The 18,006-nt window shown below is 32.6% G+C and overlaps 1 protein-coding gene across 1 annotated transcript in view; it reads left to right on the forward strand.

Annotated features, from left to right (window-relative positions):
• The first annotated feature begins 7,937 nt into the window (after positions 1–7,937).
• The window catches only part of LOC125048485 (runt-related transcription factor 2), a 32,763-nt gene continuing 22,694 nt past the window's right edge, over positions 7,938–18,006 (forward strand). The window contains exons 1-3 of the mRNA XM_047647177.1: positions 7,938–8,092; positions 15,173–15,465; positions 16,106–16,322. Of these exons, the coding sequence (XP_047503133.1) occupies positions 15,298–15,465; positions 16,106–16,322 (385 nt within the window). The 5' untranslated portion in view covers positions 7,938–8,092; positions 15,173–15,297. The remainder of the gene's footprint in view (positions 8,093–15,172; positions 15,466–16,105; positions 16,323–18,006) is intronic.

Here is an 18,006-nt window from a genome sequence, read left to right on the forward strand (position 1 = left end):
GCGTTCATTTATTGTTAATCTTAGTAAAAGCTGTTGAAAAAGTGAAATAGATTTTTGTGGTTAAAATAATATGTACATATAGTATTGTCTTTTATTGGCAAAACCTTCACACATTTATAATAAAACAATTTTTTACCGGATTGAAGTTATGTATTTACAATTATTTTTCATAATTTTAAATTTATCCGACGTTTCGCGTGCTTTACAGCGTGCGTGGTCACGGTGACTAAAAAAAACTAAAGTAAAAAAACGGTGACTAAAAACTTTTATTATGAAAAATAATTGTAAATACATAACTTCAATCCGGTAAACAATTGTTTTATTATAAATATGTACATATTTAAAAATGGTTACCCAGTGGCTATCAAACTATTTAACCAGAAGTTATAGCCTATAGGTCACTGCCGTGTAAAGCTGTCAATAAGATGAGTATTTAGACCACAGGTATTGTCAACAATTATAAATATCTTAACTGTTTTTTTTTAATGGCTTTTATTTGTGCCAACTGGGCACAAGGTACTTCGCCAGTGTCGTGTAGATGGAGAAGGCAAGAAGGAAATTAACTGTTCTTATTGTTGATAATTAATATAACATTTGCATGTCTATTTATGTATAGCTGATTGTGTTGTTTCTTTATAATTAATCTGAATGTACCACTTTATTTCAAAATAAGTGATTTATTATTAGTATTAAAGAATTCAAAATATTGGTATTTTATAAACTTCTAATGCGGCTTGTTACATTTATATTCATTTACAATCTATATCCAACTTGGTCAACCTTGTTATAATTTTAATTATTCTTACACTGACTTACTTCTCAAAATGCCTCCAAAAGTTGGTCAAAAGTATAATTTTTATCGAGGTAATTACGATGCTTTTAATCAGGAACTAAGCGAGGTCAACTGGACGCAGCATCTAAATGGAGATACTATCGATGAAGTAACAACAAAATTTTACGATATTGTGAATAGAATTATTATAGACAATATTTCAATAAGCCGTAATAAATGCAATAATAAGTACCCCGTGTGGTACTCTAAGGGTGAGATCTATAGTGCGCACTTGGACTTTGCTCAGACTTTACTTACGAAAAACACTAAGGTTAAACTATGATTTAGTATATTTATAGACATTTTAACGGTGAGATTAAGCTAAGCTCAAGCTAAGACAGAAATTGATATTTCATTTCATGCAATACCTTCTTTATTATCCTTTAAAAAAGTAAAGAATGGTTATAGTTAAGTCTGAGCAAAGTCTAAGTGCGCTCTATAGATCTCACCCTAAGTCTCTGATACACGTTACACAATAACATAATACCTACTACACATAACGAAGACTTTAGCGAGATTTGGAATGCAATAGAGCGATGTCTTTTAATTAGCGAGCCGAGCAGTATACAATATCTAATGTAAGAACGAAAGCAAAAAGTAAACATAGCGGAAGCAGTAGCAGGCAGATATTAAAGGCATATCTCTCTATTATGAGCGGGAAGTTCTGTAATTTAAGGGCGCGCTCCGAGCGACGGCATATGGTGAGTGAAAGGGTTGGCCTCTTTGTCGATATCGATAGTTTATACGATTTTAATTAAGATGGACATTATGTAATAGGAATAATATCTTAAAAATAGCAATATGATTATTGAAATAATAAAGAGGCTAACTATCTATTGATCCATATATTCTATCTATTTTAGTATATACGTATAATCTGTGAAGCAGTTCTCATCTTGCTCATAAATTTTCAAAAAGGATGTTCTCTTGTGTCGTGGGCAGCTAGTCTCTACCATTTGACATAATTATAATTATAGGAGCTTGAAGTATTAAATTCTACATAACACTTACTATAATTTTACTACTTTTGCAAGTAGGTATAGTTTCGGTTTGACTATAACGAAAGTTTAGAATATGTTGCTTAAGATTGTAAGTGCCGTGCACCACCATTACATGGAACCAGCTACCCACTGAAATATTTCCGAACCAATTCGACTTCAAGGGTCCTGCAAGAAAAGAGCGCACCAATTCTTAAAAGGCCGGCAACGCACTGGTGAGTCTTCTGGCAATGCGAGTGTCCATGGGTGGCGGTATCACTTAACATCAGGTGAGCCTTCTGCCCGTTTGATTCCTATAACATGACAAAAAAGTGGTGTTTGTATGATGTGGTGTGGTCCGCGTTAATGTACAAAACAGTCATGCAGTGCTATTATAAAGCCCTTAATCTTTATTGTCAATTAACTGGTAATGATATCAACACTTTGACGAAGACGTGTCCTAATCTCTTGAATTGGGGCAAACAAAATAAATCTCATCTTTTTTGTTGGTACATTTTTCTTGCAGTGGCTGATATAAATAAACCACTAATCAATGAAAAATGTGTTATAAGATATACGCTTTAATACATAATATTGTTTCCAGGAACAAAAAATAATTTGAATACTGCGTGCTCTGTGTATTATTTTATAATACGTTATATCGATAAAAATCGTAACATCACTTATGAATGTTCATTTCTCAAACACAGCTGTAGTATATATAACTTTGTTCGATTATAAACACAAGCTAAGGGAAGTCAGAAAAATAAACCGATGAATGGTCTTCCAATATAGTAGCTATGCTGTAGCAAAACTTTTTAGAGCATGATTATTATGGTAAAATTATTTTATTAAAGTTAAGCTAGATGAGGGAAACTTAGATTATGATTTCGAATCTCGGCCGTGCATCATTTATAATGCAATACCAGATACTATGTCTCACTCACACAAATGTGGTTAGACAGGCTCATCATTGAGCGGGTATCATAAACATAAGACATCTCTCTACAATCTCTGCATATTCTAAAAATCGGTTAATACATTTATTTCGAAATACGTCATCGGACCACGTGACATGGTGACAATTGACACAAATCAAAACTGACATGCTTTCGACTTTACTTTGCCCTTAAGCATAAACTTAGGTGGCATATCAATAGTTAGTGATTTTTAATGTTAATAATATCGTTTCATGTGATTGTAAATTCCATTTCGCAATGTAAAGCGTAAACACCTTTAAAATTGGTTGTCAGAAAACATAATGTCAGAAGGAAAAGGGTTGGTTGCCCTTACCCTATTCTTGACATTTTAAATTGTTTATTTGCGAACAAGTGTCGAGTTATTTATTCAGTGACGTCTGCGCTTTCCTGTTTACATACTCGTGTCGAGTTTACGCTATTGATTGATGTCTGGGACATTAACTGGGGCATGGGGCGTTAGCAATTATCAAAACGTGTTATAAATTTTACAATAATTATTTCAGATCGTATGTTGTACATATGTGATATTAATAAGTTAGTATTCTAAACCTATATAGTATAATAATAATCTAAATATGTATTTATAATAAAAATTGATTGTATTTAATTTTTAATATTGTAGTGAACACGAACTTTACACTAGTATATCTATATGTTCTATTTAATTGTATAATCTATATACTAACAACAATGCTATTTAATTGAATAATGTATATTATTTACAAATGGAATTTATTTATTTAAAAAATTAATGAAGTTGAAAAAAAGAAAGGTAAAATATCTATAAAAAAAGTTATAAAAAAAAATAACGATTTATATACATACCAAATTCGAAATTTAAAAGTTACTTCTTACCCCTCTGTACTTTATTAGTCACTTAAAAAAATTAGATAATTTTATGTTAAATTACTTATTTAACGTTTACGTATTTACCTTTTTTTTAAATAGATAAATTGAGTACAGAAATGAAGGCTAACAATATTAACCGTCTACTGTTACATTTATTTAATGTGTTGGACACAAAACGGTTTTGACCTCGGAGTGATCCTAAACTTGTATCGCTTGTGGCCACAGAGTCGGTTTGACAGATCAGCACAAAAGTTATACTGTGGCGACATAGTTTAATAGTTTACAAATAATCGGAATAATACATTTGTTTAGCCTATATTCAGAGGGCATTTTACACCTTTCAGTTTCCACATACATTTTTTAATCAAAATAATTTATTAAAAACACTATAGTTTTCACTAACTCCGGTTTGCAAACCTACTAAAGACTCATAAAACTTGGTATATGTATTTGATAACTAATTATATATCTCCCAAATGGCCCATATGTATATTAAATAAATAAGTAATCTCGAATGTAAGACCTTTATAAAATTTAATAAATGAATATTTTTGTATGGATTAAAAAGCTATTCATAATATTAATAAAAATGTCTTCACATCGTTCCATAATATCCTTAATGTTGGCAATTATGCCTTCGCCGTTTGGAAAGAGTACAAACTTCTTCGTGAATATTTTACACACTACAATGAAAATGTGAATTACTAAGGACATAGTTTATTTTTATAATATGCTTAAGATATTCTTAACCTATTTTAAATACTATATTTTTATGGCCAGCATTAGAAAAGAAAAAAAGTTTATACAAATCTATTGTATAGTTTAATTAGCAATAGGTGTAAAGGTTAGACAAGTTTGGGTGAACTAATCACGTGGTCGCGGGTGACAATTTGTAGGTTAGCCACGTAACCGCTGCTGCGGCCGTCGACCAGCCCTCACTCTTGAGAATTGTTTGACGGAATTATGATCTTAAATATATGATATTTTAAAAAGACTATAAAAATGCGGGGTATGTTGTATGTCCAGTGCATTAATATTTAGCTAATATCTATATCTCACGAAATTGTGACATAAAAAAATAATACATAAGACGTCGTCGAAAGATAATAAATTTTGTAGAAAATCGTTTAACAAATGTGTAACTTATTTTTAAATTGCATTTGAATTCGACTATAAATTTAAAAGATTTGTACGATTCATACATATTGTCTGGTTTCAATTTTTATTTAAATTTGCTTAATACAATATATTTGTTACAGGTCCGTCATTGCCGTCCATGTTGTATCGAGCGTTTAGAAAACTGTCAAAATTGCCGCGCTTTTCTCAAAGACGACGCAGGCGCGTGCGAGCGAGATGAAGACATCCTCCTTTTCGTTTTCTCCGACCAAGTCTGCGGATCGCGGCTAACCTTCGGCGCGAGGTTTGCGGCGGGAAAAATGTGTGTTTCGGTGTGCCGATAGCGGAGCGCCGCATCTCCGCAGCCCCGCCCAGCCAGCCCGCGCCCGCTAACGCGTCTTGAGCCACTTAAGCTAAGACGTTGGGCACACTGTACAAAGATAAAAGCAATATATGAACGTGAAAATGTTTTCTGGCCATTGAATGTTCTTATTAAAGTTAAGTTGCAGGGTTATTGATGTACGTAAGTGAATGTGTGGTGACTTTTGCATGCATTCGTAACAATAGTAGGCTATTGCCAGTAGGTACTTTCAAGCTTTATTTAAAAAGAATATACTGTTTAGACCGATTATTTATTTAAATGTACAAAAAAATAAAGTTACCGCTTTTAGTAGAAACAAATGAATTTCAATTTGGTGATTCAATTTTGTGCGAACCATGATCGGCTATATATATATTATATATATTGAAGAAATAGACAATTACACTCAAGTCGGCATATTGTTTTAGCATAAATAATAGAATTGATATTTTACAATATTTGTGCAGGTCATAAACAATAGACATAACTTGTGAACACTGTCTTAGCATCCGGCCAGATATGGAGCCGCGAGCTGTCAAAATGGAGTGGGAAAAAAGGCGGGAATGTGGCCTCGCTTTATGTGAGGCTCATCATTGCGTTAGAAAGAGAAGGTTTGCGATTACTAATACGTCAGAGCGGGACGGGAATTGTCGTGGTTTATAAGAAAACGCAAGACGTTGGGCGTGTTTGGCGGATGGGCGTGCGGGTTTTGGCTTAGTAGTTGTGTGGTTTCTGTGTGTGTATGGATTGCGGTCGCAGGTGTGGGTGAGACCGTAAAGAGGTTTCGGGCACACTTATCCTTTTGTCAACGATATGATCAGCTTCGGGTTTCAATTAAGTGCACAATCAAATTTTAGGTCCCACAACTACTTAATTGTAGATATATTATGTAGTTTGTGTGGTCACGACTTTGTATAAATTTTGAATTTGGAACATTGATAATGTAAAGAAATAAAAAGATTTATTTTAATCAATTTTAAAAAAAGGTTTGTTTCATTATAATAACAATATTGAACTGTATAGTTATACATTTATTAAGTTAAATAAATGTGAATGATTACAATTATATACGATTACAATCTTATTTTTTGTAACAAAAACATGGCAATTGGTAATTTAAACGTCATTTAAATATAATTCTAATTGTAACAACGCCCATGAGACCTTCAAATATTTTTAAAAATCAAGGCCTCATATATAGGCCTCATAGGATCACATTATTACCTGAGTTTTATGTATAGGCTACATAAACTTAGATGTTAACATATTTTATTTTAGATTCTACTAAAACAAGTATCAGTGAAACAGATGCAGAAATGTCCGTTGTATCTGGGGCATTAAATTTAATATCATTATTTTTGAAATTACTATATTGGTGATGCGTACGAATCATTCTTTCTACACTTTATTTATCAATCACTCGTAGGTACGTAACCCGCATGCCTTGGATCCAAAATTTGACTGCATGTGTTAGGCACAAAAACCTTGTCTATTATGAAAGAAATAGTCCAAAATTTGTTTTGTATGTTTTATTGGTTTAGAAAATTTAGAAATTAGAAGTTGCCACTGAAACAGAAACAAAAGCTTACCATTAAGTCTTTGACAAATACTTTCAGCCTAAAGGTATACTATATTGTACTACTACTACTTTTTTATTAGCTCTTCACAACTGTTATTACCAAAACTTTTATATAAGAGACCTAATATTTTATTTTAATACTTTAATATCTTTGCCAAGACACTTTTTTGGTTCGTAGAGCCAGTGGTATTATATGATATTATTAATAATGATACTTCCTCAATAAGTAATTTTTTAAAATTTAACATGTTTATTACGAATTTTGTTGATGATTTGTGCCTTTACTCAGTATCAATTTGTACTCAAGTCACATAACATATTAAAAGATAGACCACAGGCATAGGTTAAGGCGCAATTCATCGACAAAATTAGTAACAAAATTTTTAAATTAATAAAAATACTTATTACAATGTTTATTCAATATATGATATTACATATAAAAAAAAAAAATTTATATAATTTACTAGCTGTGCCTTGTGGTTTCACACGCGTTGTTTGCTCGTAGCGTGACATTTCACAATAAATTGATGCAACACATATGATTTTTTAATCGACGTTGTAGGAGATTAATGACTTCAAACCAACAGAAGTTTAATAATATTTATATAATAATAGGTAAGGTAATTATTAAAATTATTTAAATAATTATTTAAAAAATAAAAGCTAAATTACTCTTACTGTCCCAAAGTTAAATTTGTACTACGTGTGTAACTGCCATGGGCAAATCAAAAATTTCAGTAAAATATTAGCCAACAAAATTTTATAACAAGATATTATTCAAATATTATAATGATACAAAATTTAATAACAAGACATAAGCCGTAGAAATATTTTTCTCAGCTTGTTACTGGCACAAACAAGCTACGAATGCTACGATCGTAGCAATGCTACGTAAAGGCTACAGGAATATTTTTTTATAGAACATTTTATACAAAGAAATTTATAGATATTATTACATTAATGGTCGTAGTCTCCAATGCTAATTGAAATATATTTTTTATAAAATTATTTCTGTATAAAAAACCTTAATGATATCTAAGCTAAAGTGATCATTGGTAGAGAGAATCTTAACAGAGGTGTTTTTGGTTAAATCTTCGTGCATGTTCAGAAGTCCTACCTAACTATCTCTTTTAATACTTTGTACGCACACACCTACGTTGTCCCCCTGTCGCGTTGCTTGTCGTTGTGTGGGTGGACTTCTTTCGCGCTCCCTGTGTGCGAGTGAATTTCTTTCGAGACGTAATAAGGGGACGGTTTCTTTCCCGCTAAGGTTTTAATGTCGACCACGTTTCGGTGGCGAACGCGCGCCTTCGCGGTTACTCATGAAACTTTTTTTTGTTGTACGGACTTTTGTGTTTTGTGCCAGTGTTTGAAAAACTTGCAAAGAGTTTTTTCTCTGTGAGTATGCGAACATTTGTAACATTGTAAAATTAATTAAGGCGAAGTTTGTTGGAGTTGAATGCGTGATGTTTTCGTGTAGACCGCAACCTCATTAGGCCGCGTTCACACTACGCCGCGACTATTAAACTTCTAAGATAAGGGCACACATTGTGATAACGTCGCACCTTTACGCTTGTGGATTAATTAAAGTTCTGTTTGCGTAACAATTTATACATGGAATAGGTAAAGTTATATTTGAGACTTAAGATTTTGTAATGTATTTTGACATACCCTGTTCCTCAAGTTTAAATGTCAAATATGAACTTAAATCCTGTTATTGAAAACTCAAATTATATAATATGTTAATATCCTTCACTAACAAAGAATCTGGTATTTATTACAAACGAACATGATGTTTTTTTACTACATACTTACCAATTTATCTCTTTGTATTTGATTTATTTCGTTACACCTACAAATTTATTTAAATAATAAACTCTATTGTTATTAAAGTACCCAAAAATACATTTAAAACTGTTTTTGAAAATATTTTTAGGTGCCCTTATGATGTCAGACGCCTTAAAGAATGACACTTTAATAAAAATTATTCACGTTTTAAATCTCTTTATTTCTAATTATGTTCATACATCGTTATAAATAATTATATATCGTTTCGCTATTATATTTTCAGTATTTAGTTCTATTTAAAATCATATTCGAAAACAAAACATACAAATCTAACAATTTATAAGAGATAAAATCTCTTTGATAAGTGCGCAAACTCATTATTTCCAATTTCCGTAACTCGGTAAGGGACTTGTTAAAAAGTTAAGTTCAACTCCCATTAAGGTGAACGCTCCCCTTAACTTACACCTGTCTCTAATTATCGACACCTTATATGTAGCTTCATTTATTATTTATATTCGTCTATGATGCATTCCATTTTTAAATATAAAACATTTATGTGCAATCCAATACTGCAAATAGTTTCTTTTACTTTTTCTAATCTTATTAGTGGTATAATACAAAAGAATAAAAGTCTTTTAAAAAAAACGTTATAATATGTGGGCTGTAATAATCTGTCATTATGAGACAGCATGCGGTAAACATTAATATTAATTCTACGAAATTATTATTATAATTAAATAATAAATAAAAATGAATATATATTTACTGTATAAGGGACCTCACAAGAAGGCCAAAGGAATACATGAAGACTTTGTTTATTTAACATATCATTGCAACGATTACTCTATAGTAATAAAGATACTATATACGTAATTATGTGTGTTTGTGTTCTATGATTATACACTTTGAGAGCTCGATTAATATATTCAGTGCAAACCCACTCTTTCTTCCACTGCATCTTATTGTATGTATTCTATATAGTATGAAGCCACGCTTTCTCTTGTGTAATTTAATTACCAGTACGATTATAAATTAAATAGACATCATAAATGATGCCTTACTATGTCGAATCGGATACTAAGAATAATGTCCAAGCAGAATATGAATTCTTCTGAAAGCCAAGGTATATTTTCGGTAAGTACTCTCTGACTAGTAAAGCGAGTATATAGAAACCCAACAGAGACCAGACATCCTAGGATCAAGTTGTGATTACTCACCTTCTCACAGTCACCTTCACGCAGAACAGTGCGTTTTATTAAGGAGTTGGAGTAAATTGTATCTGAGTTTGATAAGACACGGATAAGATTCTGTATGATTGGCAAAGATATAATTTTTTTTTGTGATAAATAAATAATTAATTATATAATATCAGCAAGCATTAGACATCTTTTGTATCACAATAATACCATTTGCTTACAATATTCAATTAGAGTATTTATAAATGAGATCCATTTTTTGTTTCAATTAAAATTTATATAACAACACACAAATATGAGGTACTTACAATAGTCTTAACCTTGTAATAATAATAATTAAATTGATAAATATAAAACTAGTATTGTATCTAAATATCTTCAACGAAAACAAAAGAATAAAAAATGTGGGTGGGTTTTAATAAATGACGTCACGGCTGGCGTCGCATTCCTCGCGATTTTTATTTAACTGCTTGATTGTGCCTGATGTTGTTTATTGTCACCAATATCGAAGGGACGACCCTTTTGTAACAAATGCGAAATTACTTCTCAAATAACTTTGAATAGGTGTAAAAATATACTTCAATTTTGAATTTAAGTTTTTTTTTTCTATCTTTTGTTTAAATTATATTATTTTTTTAACAGTAAGAACATTTTAAATGCATTATGCATTATGTTACGCTGACACCTACCTATAAGAGGTCTTTTTTGTTATCTAAAAACAATTTTATATTTTGATAATAAACTTCCTCCAACTTTGATTTTCGCATTCAAGTAGAAGTTCTTGGTCGTGGTGTTCAAGTGCGTAGGTGCTTGTTAAAGATGTGAGTTGACTTGCTATGTAGTACCGGTGACCCTAGAGCTGGTGCTTTTCTCGCCGAATGAATAAGTATCGCATTATAGCGAGGAAACGCTGTATACTCTATATTTGTGTTTTGAAGTAAATGACATCTCTAAGTTATATGTATTATAAAGTCAAAGAATATAGTTTTATTATAATAATAATAAGGGCTAACGAGCAGTGCTAGCCTAGTGGCTTCAGTGTGCAACTCTCATACCTGAGGTAGTAGGTTCGAACCCCGGCTATGCACCAATGGACTTTCTTTCTATGTGCGCATTTAATATAGCTAATGTTGAAGAAAACCTTGTAAAGAAACTGACATGTCTTAGACCCAAAAAGTCGACGGCTTGTGTCGGGCATTGGAGGCTGATCACCTACTTGCCTATTAGATTTAAAAATGATCTTGAAACAGATTTAGAAATCTGAGGTCAAGACTTAAAGAGGTTGTAGCGCCATTGAAATGGCAATTTTTTAAATAATAACGGCTTCAAACTGATAGACATGGCGGATGAGAACAACTTAACTATTTTGAATACCATGTTCAATAAGCGAAATTTTATAAAGTGGCTCTGGTATTCTTCAGTTGAAAGATATAAAAATTTAATTCACATAATTCAGGTGTTCTCAATAAATTGAATTTTATATGAATCACTGGTTAGTAATAGCAACTTTAGTTACTTAATTATACCACCTAGAGACCACGGCCTAAGTTACCAAAAAAAACTTAGCTTAGCTAAAACTAGAAAGCGTCGATTTAAAGTTCTATTAAATAATGAATATTTGAATTGATATTTTACCTTCGCTATATAAGGCTTTCGTATCTGATATCTTCTACATACTAGCGGTTTAATTACAGTTTCTTCGTTCTAAGTTAGTAGCATTCCTCAAAATCGAATTGTTCACATTTTAGCACATTTAAATAGGGTAGGACGGGTCGGATATTACATTTGCTAAGCTATTTGTAACCGTCGTTGGACGATCATTATCCTTGTCCCTCTGAGGACCCTTAGAAATCCGGTTCGGTCAGCTATTGATTGCTTTATTCAAGAAGTGATACTTGAGGGTCCGAGGTGAAACATGTGACAATTATTGGGGATTGGACAATGACGGAAAACGGTGGAATTAAAGAGATTTGGATGTATGTCCCCGCTTTCTGAAATACTGGCAACGTATCACACAGCTACATCATACTGACCTACCCTCATTTGATAAATTTTTATTAAAGGCTTTACTTGCTTCTATTGTTTGGTGGATTTTAATCCTTTAAAATCTTTTTTAATTTTATAAGAGCTAGTCACATAAATAAGATTATGTCTGCATATTAGAACAAAAAGCTCAACATACGCGCCTGGGCTTTGTAGCTTCTAATAGCGACATCGATACCGAATCTCGTTTTTTGCGATTTGGATATAGTTTTTTCAATTTTCTTTAACTACTAACTACAAAAGCAATACTTTACTTACTTTTTTACTTTATCTTAGTTATAGTTAGTGTTACATGTTATTTTATTTTATTTTTTGTTAATTATTTATGCACTTCTTGTACTTTACCATCTGTAGCTGTTTCTTTTTTTATTGTTCCATACTAGGGTTGCCTGGAAGAAATCGCTTGTTAGCGATAATTTTGTTGCCTATGTAACTTGCTTTTTTATATGTATGTTTTTGTATATGGTAACGAAATGGAAATAAATTAATAAATATTTTTAACTTAAACATATATCCAGAACAAAGCAACTAGTTTTAATTTATTTTTTAAACTTTCAGTATCGATGGTGTGTGTATCTGTACCCCATTTTCTATCTTTATAAGGGTGGGGCTTTGTAACGAGTGTTACCCACTTCTACGACCCCATGCTTTATTATTTATGACCTTACATGTTTTGGGCTAAGATTTTATTGCCGACCTATTCATGGGAGACAAATAGGTGCAGCTGATTTGTATTTTAAACTTAGTCCATATTTGCGCATCCAACTTCGTCTTGAATTTAAGTTTGATAGATGTTCAAGAATATGAATCTTAAAACACGTCGCAAAAATGTGATGTTGTTTAAATGATGATGATGTAAAAGAGGCAGTGGTGCTACGACCTTTTAGGTCTGGGCCTCAGATTTCTGTATCTGTTTCGTGATCATTTGTTTTTTCTGATAGGCAAGTGCTTGATCAGACTTCTTTGCCTAACACGCCGTCGACTTTTAGGTCTACGGCACAACGGTTTCCTCACTATGTCCTTCAGCGTACGAGCTAGTGTTAAATGCGCATATAGACAGAAAATCCATTGGTAAGCAACCGGGGTTCGAAGTACGACCTCAGCCCTGCGATTCTGTAACTCACTTTTCGAACTCACACAGCGGTTTTCGCATCGGAGGTCGCTCTCAAATCAGTCGTGAAACAATTCTGATAAACAATAAACTACAAGCTCCCACCTTTTCCAAAAATTACTGTCAAATCATATACTAAGTATTATAAAAACTAGAGTAGTTTATGAGTTTATAAGACTGGAAGGCGCGACGGAGGTATTTGAACGTACGTAGTGATGTTAAATAAAAAACCTTTGTAATCTGTAAACGCAAACCTACATATAAGCTACCCAAAAACTGCAGTTTCTTTCGTCCAACGGAGACAAAGTCTCCTTCAGAAGACCTTAATTATTTAACCACTTTCTTAAAAAACAAACTTTCAACCTGTCCTATTCTGAAATGAAAAGTATTCTTCTTGTGCAACAGTCCTTTAATTATAAAACTGTTAGTGTTATGAATAAATTATTACATCAAGTACCTTAAATCATTAATATATCAAATGGAAGAGACTAGCTGCCTACGACACAGGGAACTCTAGTGTAGGGGGCTAGTGCACTTTCTCTTTCAACTAAACATCTTTTTTTATTTAAGTAATTATGTTTTTTCTTAATTTTCTTCTGTGAATGCGTTACTGACTTGTTTTTATAATTTTGTGCCTTAGCCACTCAATTAGTGTAGATAGATCGATATCCACATATAATTTCAGCTACTGTCATCTATTGTATTTCATGTTTACAGAAAGACATTTCTCTGTCTCGTAAATCATTAAATAACGAAATTAGGGGGAAAATAGGAACTTCATTTCATTATCATTAAACATAAGAGTTATCTTTCTGATCTTGTAGTGGAACTCCTGGCCCCCTTCAATCTTGACTAGAAAGCATGGGTGCATTCAAACGGCTAAATAAGGACCTCCTGGTCATCCATGCCCTCCAATAGGCCGCCTAACATGATGGGATTGCAGCTAGAAGTCTGTTCAGTTCTGTGTGAAAAATATATAATTTCCACAAAAGATGGCAACACAAGAAAGCCGAGAAGTTGGCAAGATTACTTAATGGCATTGTCGGGGATCACAAGCCTTTATCGAGCGGGAATCAAAGTAAACATCAGGCCGTAAAAAGACAGACGGGGTGAACCCCTTGTAGAAATTAAGTTTAACATCACGATCGACATATCGTGTTCGCAAACATGTTAAAGGGGAGCTTTCAGATATTGGAGTAAACATTACCTATACTGTAATATCGCTCGTGATTTGACCTTAATTTAGGAACGAATTCAATACTGGCATATATCGATTGATTACTGTTACATAAAATAGTATATGTTCTTTGTTATCGAGGTAAACATACTGTATTTTTAATGAAGTATGTGTAAGTATATTGTGCAACTTAGTTTTGGTGTCAGACAATACTGAACTTTATGTACTTACAGATTTTGTATAGAATTAATTCGCGGGTTTATTTATATTTTTAAGTTTTCAAACACTAGAATCAAGTAATCTTTTGCGAGTATATTACAATAGGCCTGCAATAGGTTTCATTTAACATGTGATTTTAATTTATTTATCGATAATGCACTTACTAAAGAAACGTATACGATAATAACGATAGATTAAATCTTTTGAAAATCATTTGAAGTTTTTTGTTTTGTTAACTAACGAATAAGTTAGCCACCAAATTGTAACTTACTCTAAAAAAATAAATTGCTATTATAAAAACATTAAATTCAACAGCGTTAGAAAGTTGTATGGAGATAATTCAAAGCAACAATGTGTTCTCCCTCGCGATGTGTTCTTTGAAGGTACAAACGATTGTCAATATGCCAACATGTGATGTTCAGTTTTTGTGCGTTGTATACTAATATAGATCGTTTGATGTCTTTCAATTGAGTATAGATAAATAGTATGCAAGGCGGCAAACCTGAACCCACCATAAGGCTCTTTAAAGAGAAGTAGAACAACAGCATTGCATCGGTGTTTTTGTCATGGTACGAGCGTTTCAATTAGACAGAAAAATCTATAACAGGCTGTGTTGTTCTAAAAACATGTGGCTACTAAAAAAATACACTAGAAATATACACTGCGATATTTTATATATCCGTAGAATTTTTTATCTAATAAGACAAAAATATATACAATATTTTAAACCTACATATAAATAAAATGGATAAATAATAAATATAAAAATTTTGGACCCTCTGGCAGTGTAGCTTTAATACTGGCGGTATTTCCTCGCTGTATTACGATACTTATTCGTTGAGCGAGGAAAGCACCAGCTCTGGGGTTACTGATACTTTGGTAGATACAAGTGCCAACTTATATCATGATTAAATTATTAGAATATTCAATTATTATTATTACAGGTACACAAATGAAGATGGCTTTACTACCATTCAAGCCACCAGAACAAGGACCGAGAAAGGATGATTTGTATGAAATTATGTGACGTATATAGTGATTAACTTTGGACAGTAACATTCAGTGGACGATGCATCTATCTAGTGAAGTGAGCTCAACCACTGGTTTAGGGCATGAAGCATCTGGGTACGGCTTGCCGAGTCAGCCGTTAACGGCCGAGTTGCTGGCCGAGAGGACCCTGGAGGGTCTCTTGGCTGACCATCCAGGCGAGCTTGTGAAGACTGGTTGCCCTCACGTTGTGAGTATTACGATTATTTTTAATTGTAAAGACATGTTGGTAATTTTTGACCTTCAATATATACTGATAAAAGATGGGTACTAACGGTCATTTAAGTGTAGTTAACGTTGTGGATTATAAATTGTTATCTTGTGAAATTATATTTTATTATAGATTTTTGTTAACTTTGTGAGTTTTCAATTGTATGTAGTGAAAATTACATAAAAGGAGGGTAGAATAATGAATTTTAAGATTTAGTTTAGTTTAATTGCAATCATATAATTGTGAGAACTTATTTATTTATTTTTTATAAATATCCTTTAGTCATTTGTTTATTTTACATAAATAACCCATCATAATCTTTAAGGACGTACTTTATAATTAGGTACATCTTCTGTAACTTAGTTAGTTAAAAGGATTTCAGACTCAACATTTAAATACTATTTTCTTAGTAAACATAATATTTATTTGTGGTAATATTACCAGTAATAGAATAGAAAAATATTAGTGTAATTGTTATTTTGTAATATTGAAAAGTTTGATTAGAAAAAGCTATTACTAATAATTAATAATTGCATAAGTTATGTATATATAACTTATGCAATACAGACAACTTAAGCGCCATTTTATCGCTATTATATTAGTTTTTGTTTATTCTCAGGTATGTACAGTGCTACCACCACACTGGAGATCAAACAAGACATTACCAGTAGCATTTAAAGTAGTTGCATTGGGAGATGTCGGTGATGGAACATTAGTTACGGTCCGCGCCGGAAACGATGAAAACTGTTCAGCGGAACTTAGAAACTGCACTGCAGTTATGAAGAACCAAGTAGCTAAGTTCAATGACCTGAGATTTGTGGGACGAAGTGGGAGAGGTACGATATTTATCACTTAAATTATTATTTGCCTATTTAACTTTTATTGCTTAATGAATTATACATAATATGCCTTCACCTTTTGTCTATGTTCGAGTTTGCTGTCTGCTCAATAGAGTTGTCAATAGACAACAAACTGATTAAGAATTCTTTGTTTGGAATTCATATCAATAATGCTACACGCCTATATATTTACTATAATAAATTCAATATTCCACGCAAAGGATTCCCTCTCGTAAACATTCAAGAACACGCTCTGTGCGTCTCACGAGTAGCTATTGAATATTTCAACAGTATTCCCTTTGTTTAAATATTAAGTCACTGAAGGTAATTGATCTCTTACGAATTTACTTGAAAATGCTAAGAGCTTTGGGAGCTTATGCGTATAAAATATAGGGATTTGCTAAGGATTAGTTTTTAGAGATATTAATTTGCGAAATTGTTTCGTACTGTTTTTGGTTCAATCAGATTCTTAAACTCACAAATGATTGTGACCTTTGTCCTTTGAGTGTTTAAACTATTATATTTTGTTAAAAAGTATCTCGTGGTTTAGTGATTAATGCACATGAATACGCAGGAGGTCCTGAATTCTATTCTCGGCGAAAAAAAAAAATTGTGATTGTAAGGCGCATAATCCCATCGTTAACTATTGTAACAGAGTATTATGTATAAAATATACTCACAAAATATACACAAATTATGCAGGCAGGATTGGATTTAGATTCTACAGAAGTCTACTACATATCAGAAACACAGCTTGCAACAACTAACCCAGATACAGCGCACGCACGCTTATAACATCTCTCAGCCACACTTTCAAACACACTCTCACGCACACACGTCTTCACATACTCATACACGCATACTTATGCTCTTACTCGATTTTTTAAACAATATTTTTATAAATCACTTATATTCCTTTTGTTTTAATCATGCACCATGCACCACAGGAGAGCTGCCCTGCCATTCTGTAACTCACAAATGACAGAGTGACCTTTGTCCTTTGAGTGTTTGAACTAATGAGATAAACAATAAACTACAAGCTCCCACCTTTTCAGAATGGCAAATCATAATATGACTGCTTCACGACTGATTTGAGAGCGACCGCCGATGCGAAAACCGCTGTGTGAGTTACAGAATCGCAGGGCTGTAATCTAGTCACAACACACGGCCTCCCTAGTCTAGACTAGCATCGGACCATTTTGTATGAATATTTTCTTATGAATAATAATTACTATTATCAATCTCAATTTAAATAATTTTAATGTATACCCTACACAAGCAAGTTATCATAGAAAACTTGTAAGTGATAAAGATATTGAAACCAAGCGCGAATTAATTAACGTAAAACTGAGGTGCCCTTTTCGTCTGGAAGCTTAAAGTCTTAGCCGTGGCTAATGATATCAAACAGTTTGATACTAAGTCTAGAACACTTAATGCACTTATAGCTCTTCCTAATTGCGTGCCTTCTTGTGATATTGTATACCCTTTCACCGCGCTAATGGTTTCGTTGTTCGATATCTAGCTTTTAGCTATGAGTCACAAGGTTTATAGACCTTTGGATATTTCAATACACAAAACTTTTAAGTGAAAATAAAAAGCTTATTTGAGTATTAAGGGTTCGTTAGTTGGGTAACTGTCTCGTTATGCAATCAATTTATGCAACGTAGTGGCGGATTACTTT

Source organism: Pieris napi, chromosome 3 (assembly GCF_905475465.1).
Source record: "Pieris napi chromosome 3, ilPieNapi1.2, whole genome shotgun sequence".
Classification (NCBI taxonomy): domain Eukaryota; kingdom Metazoa; phylum Arthropoda; class Insecta; order Lepidoptera; family Pieridae; genus Pieris; species Pieris napi.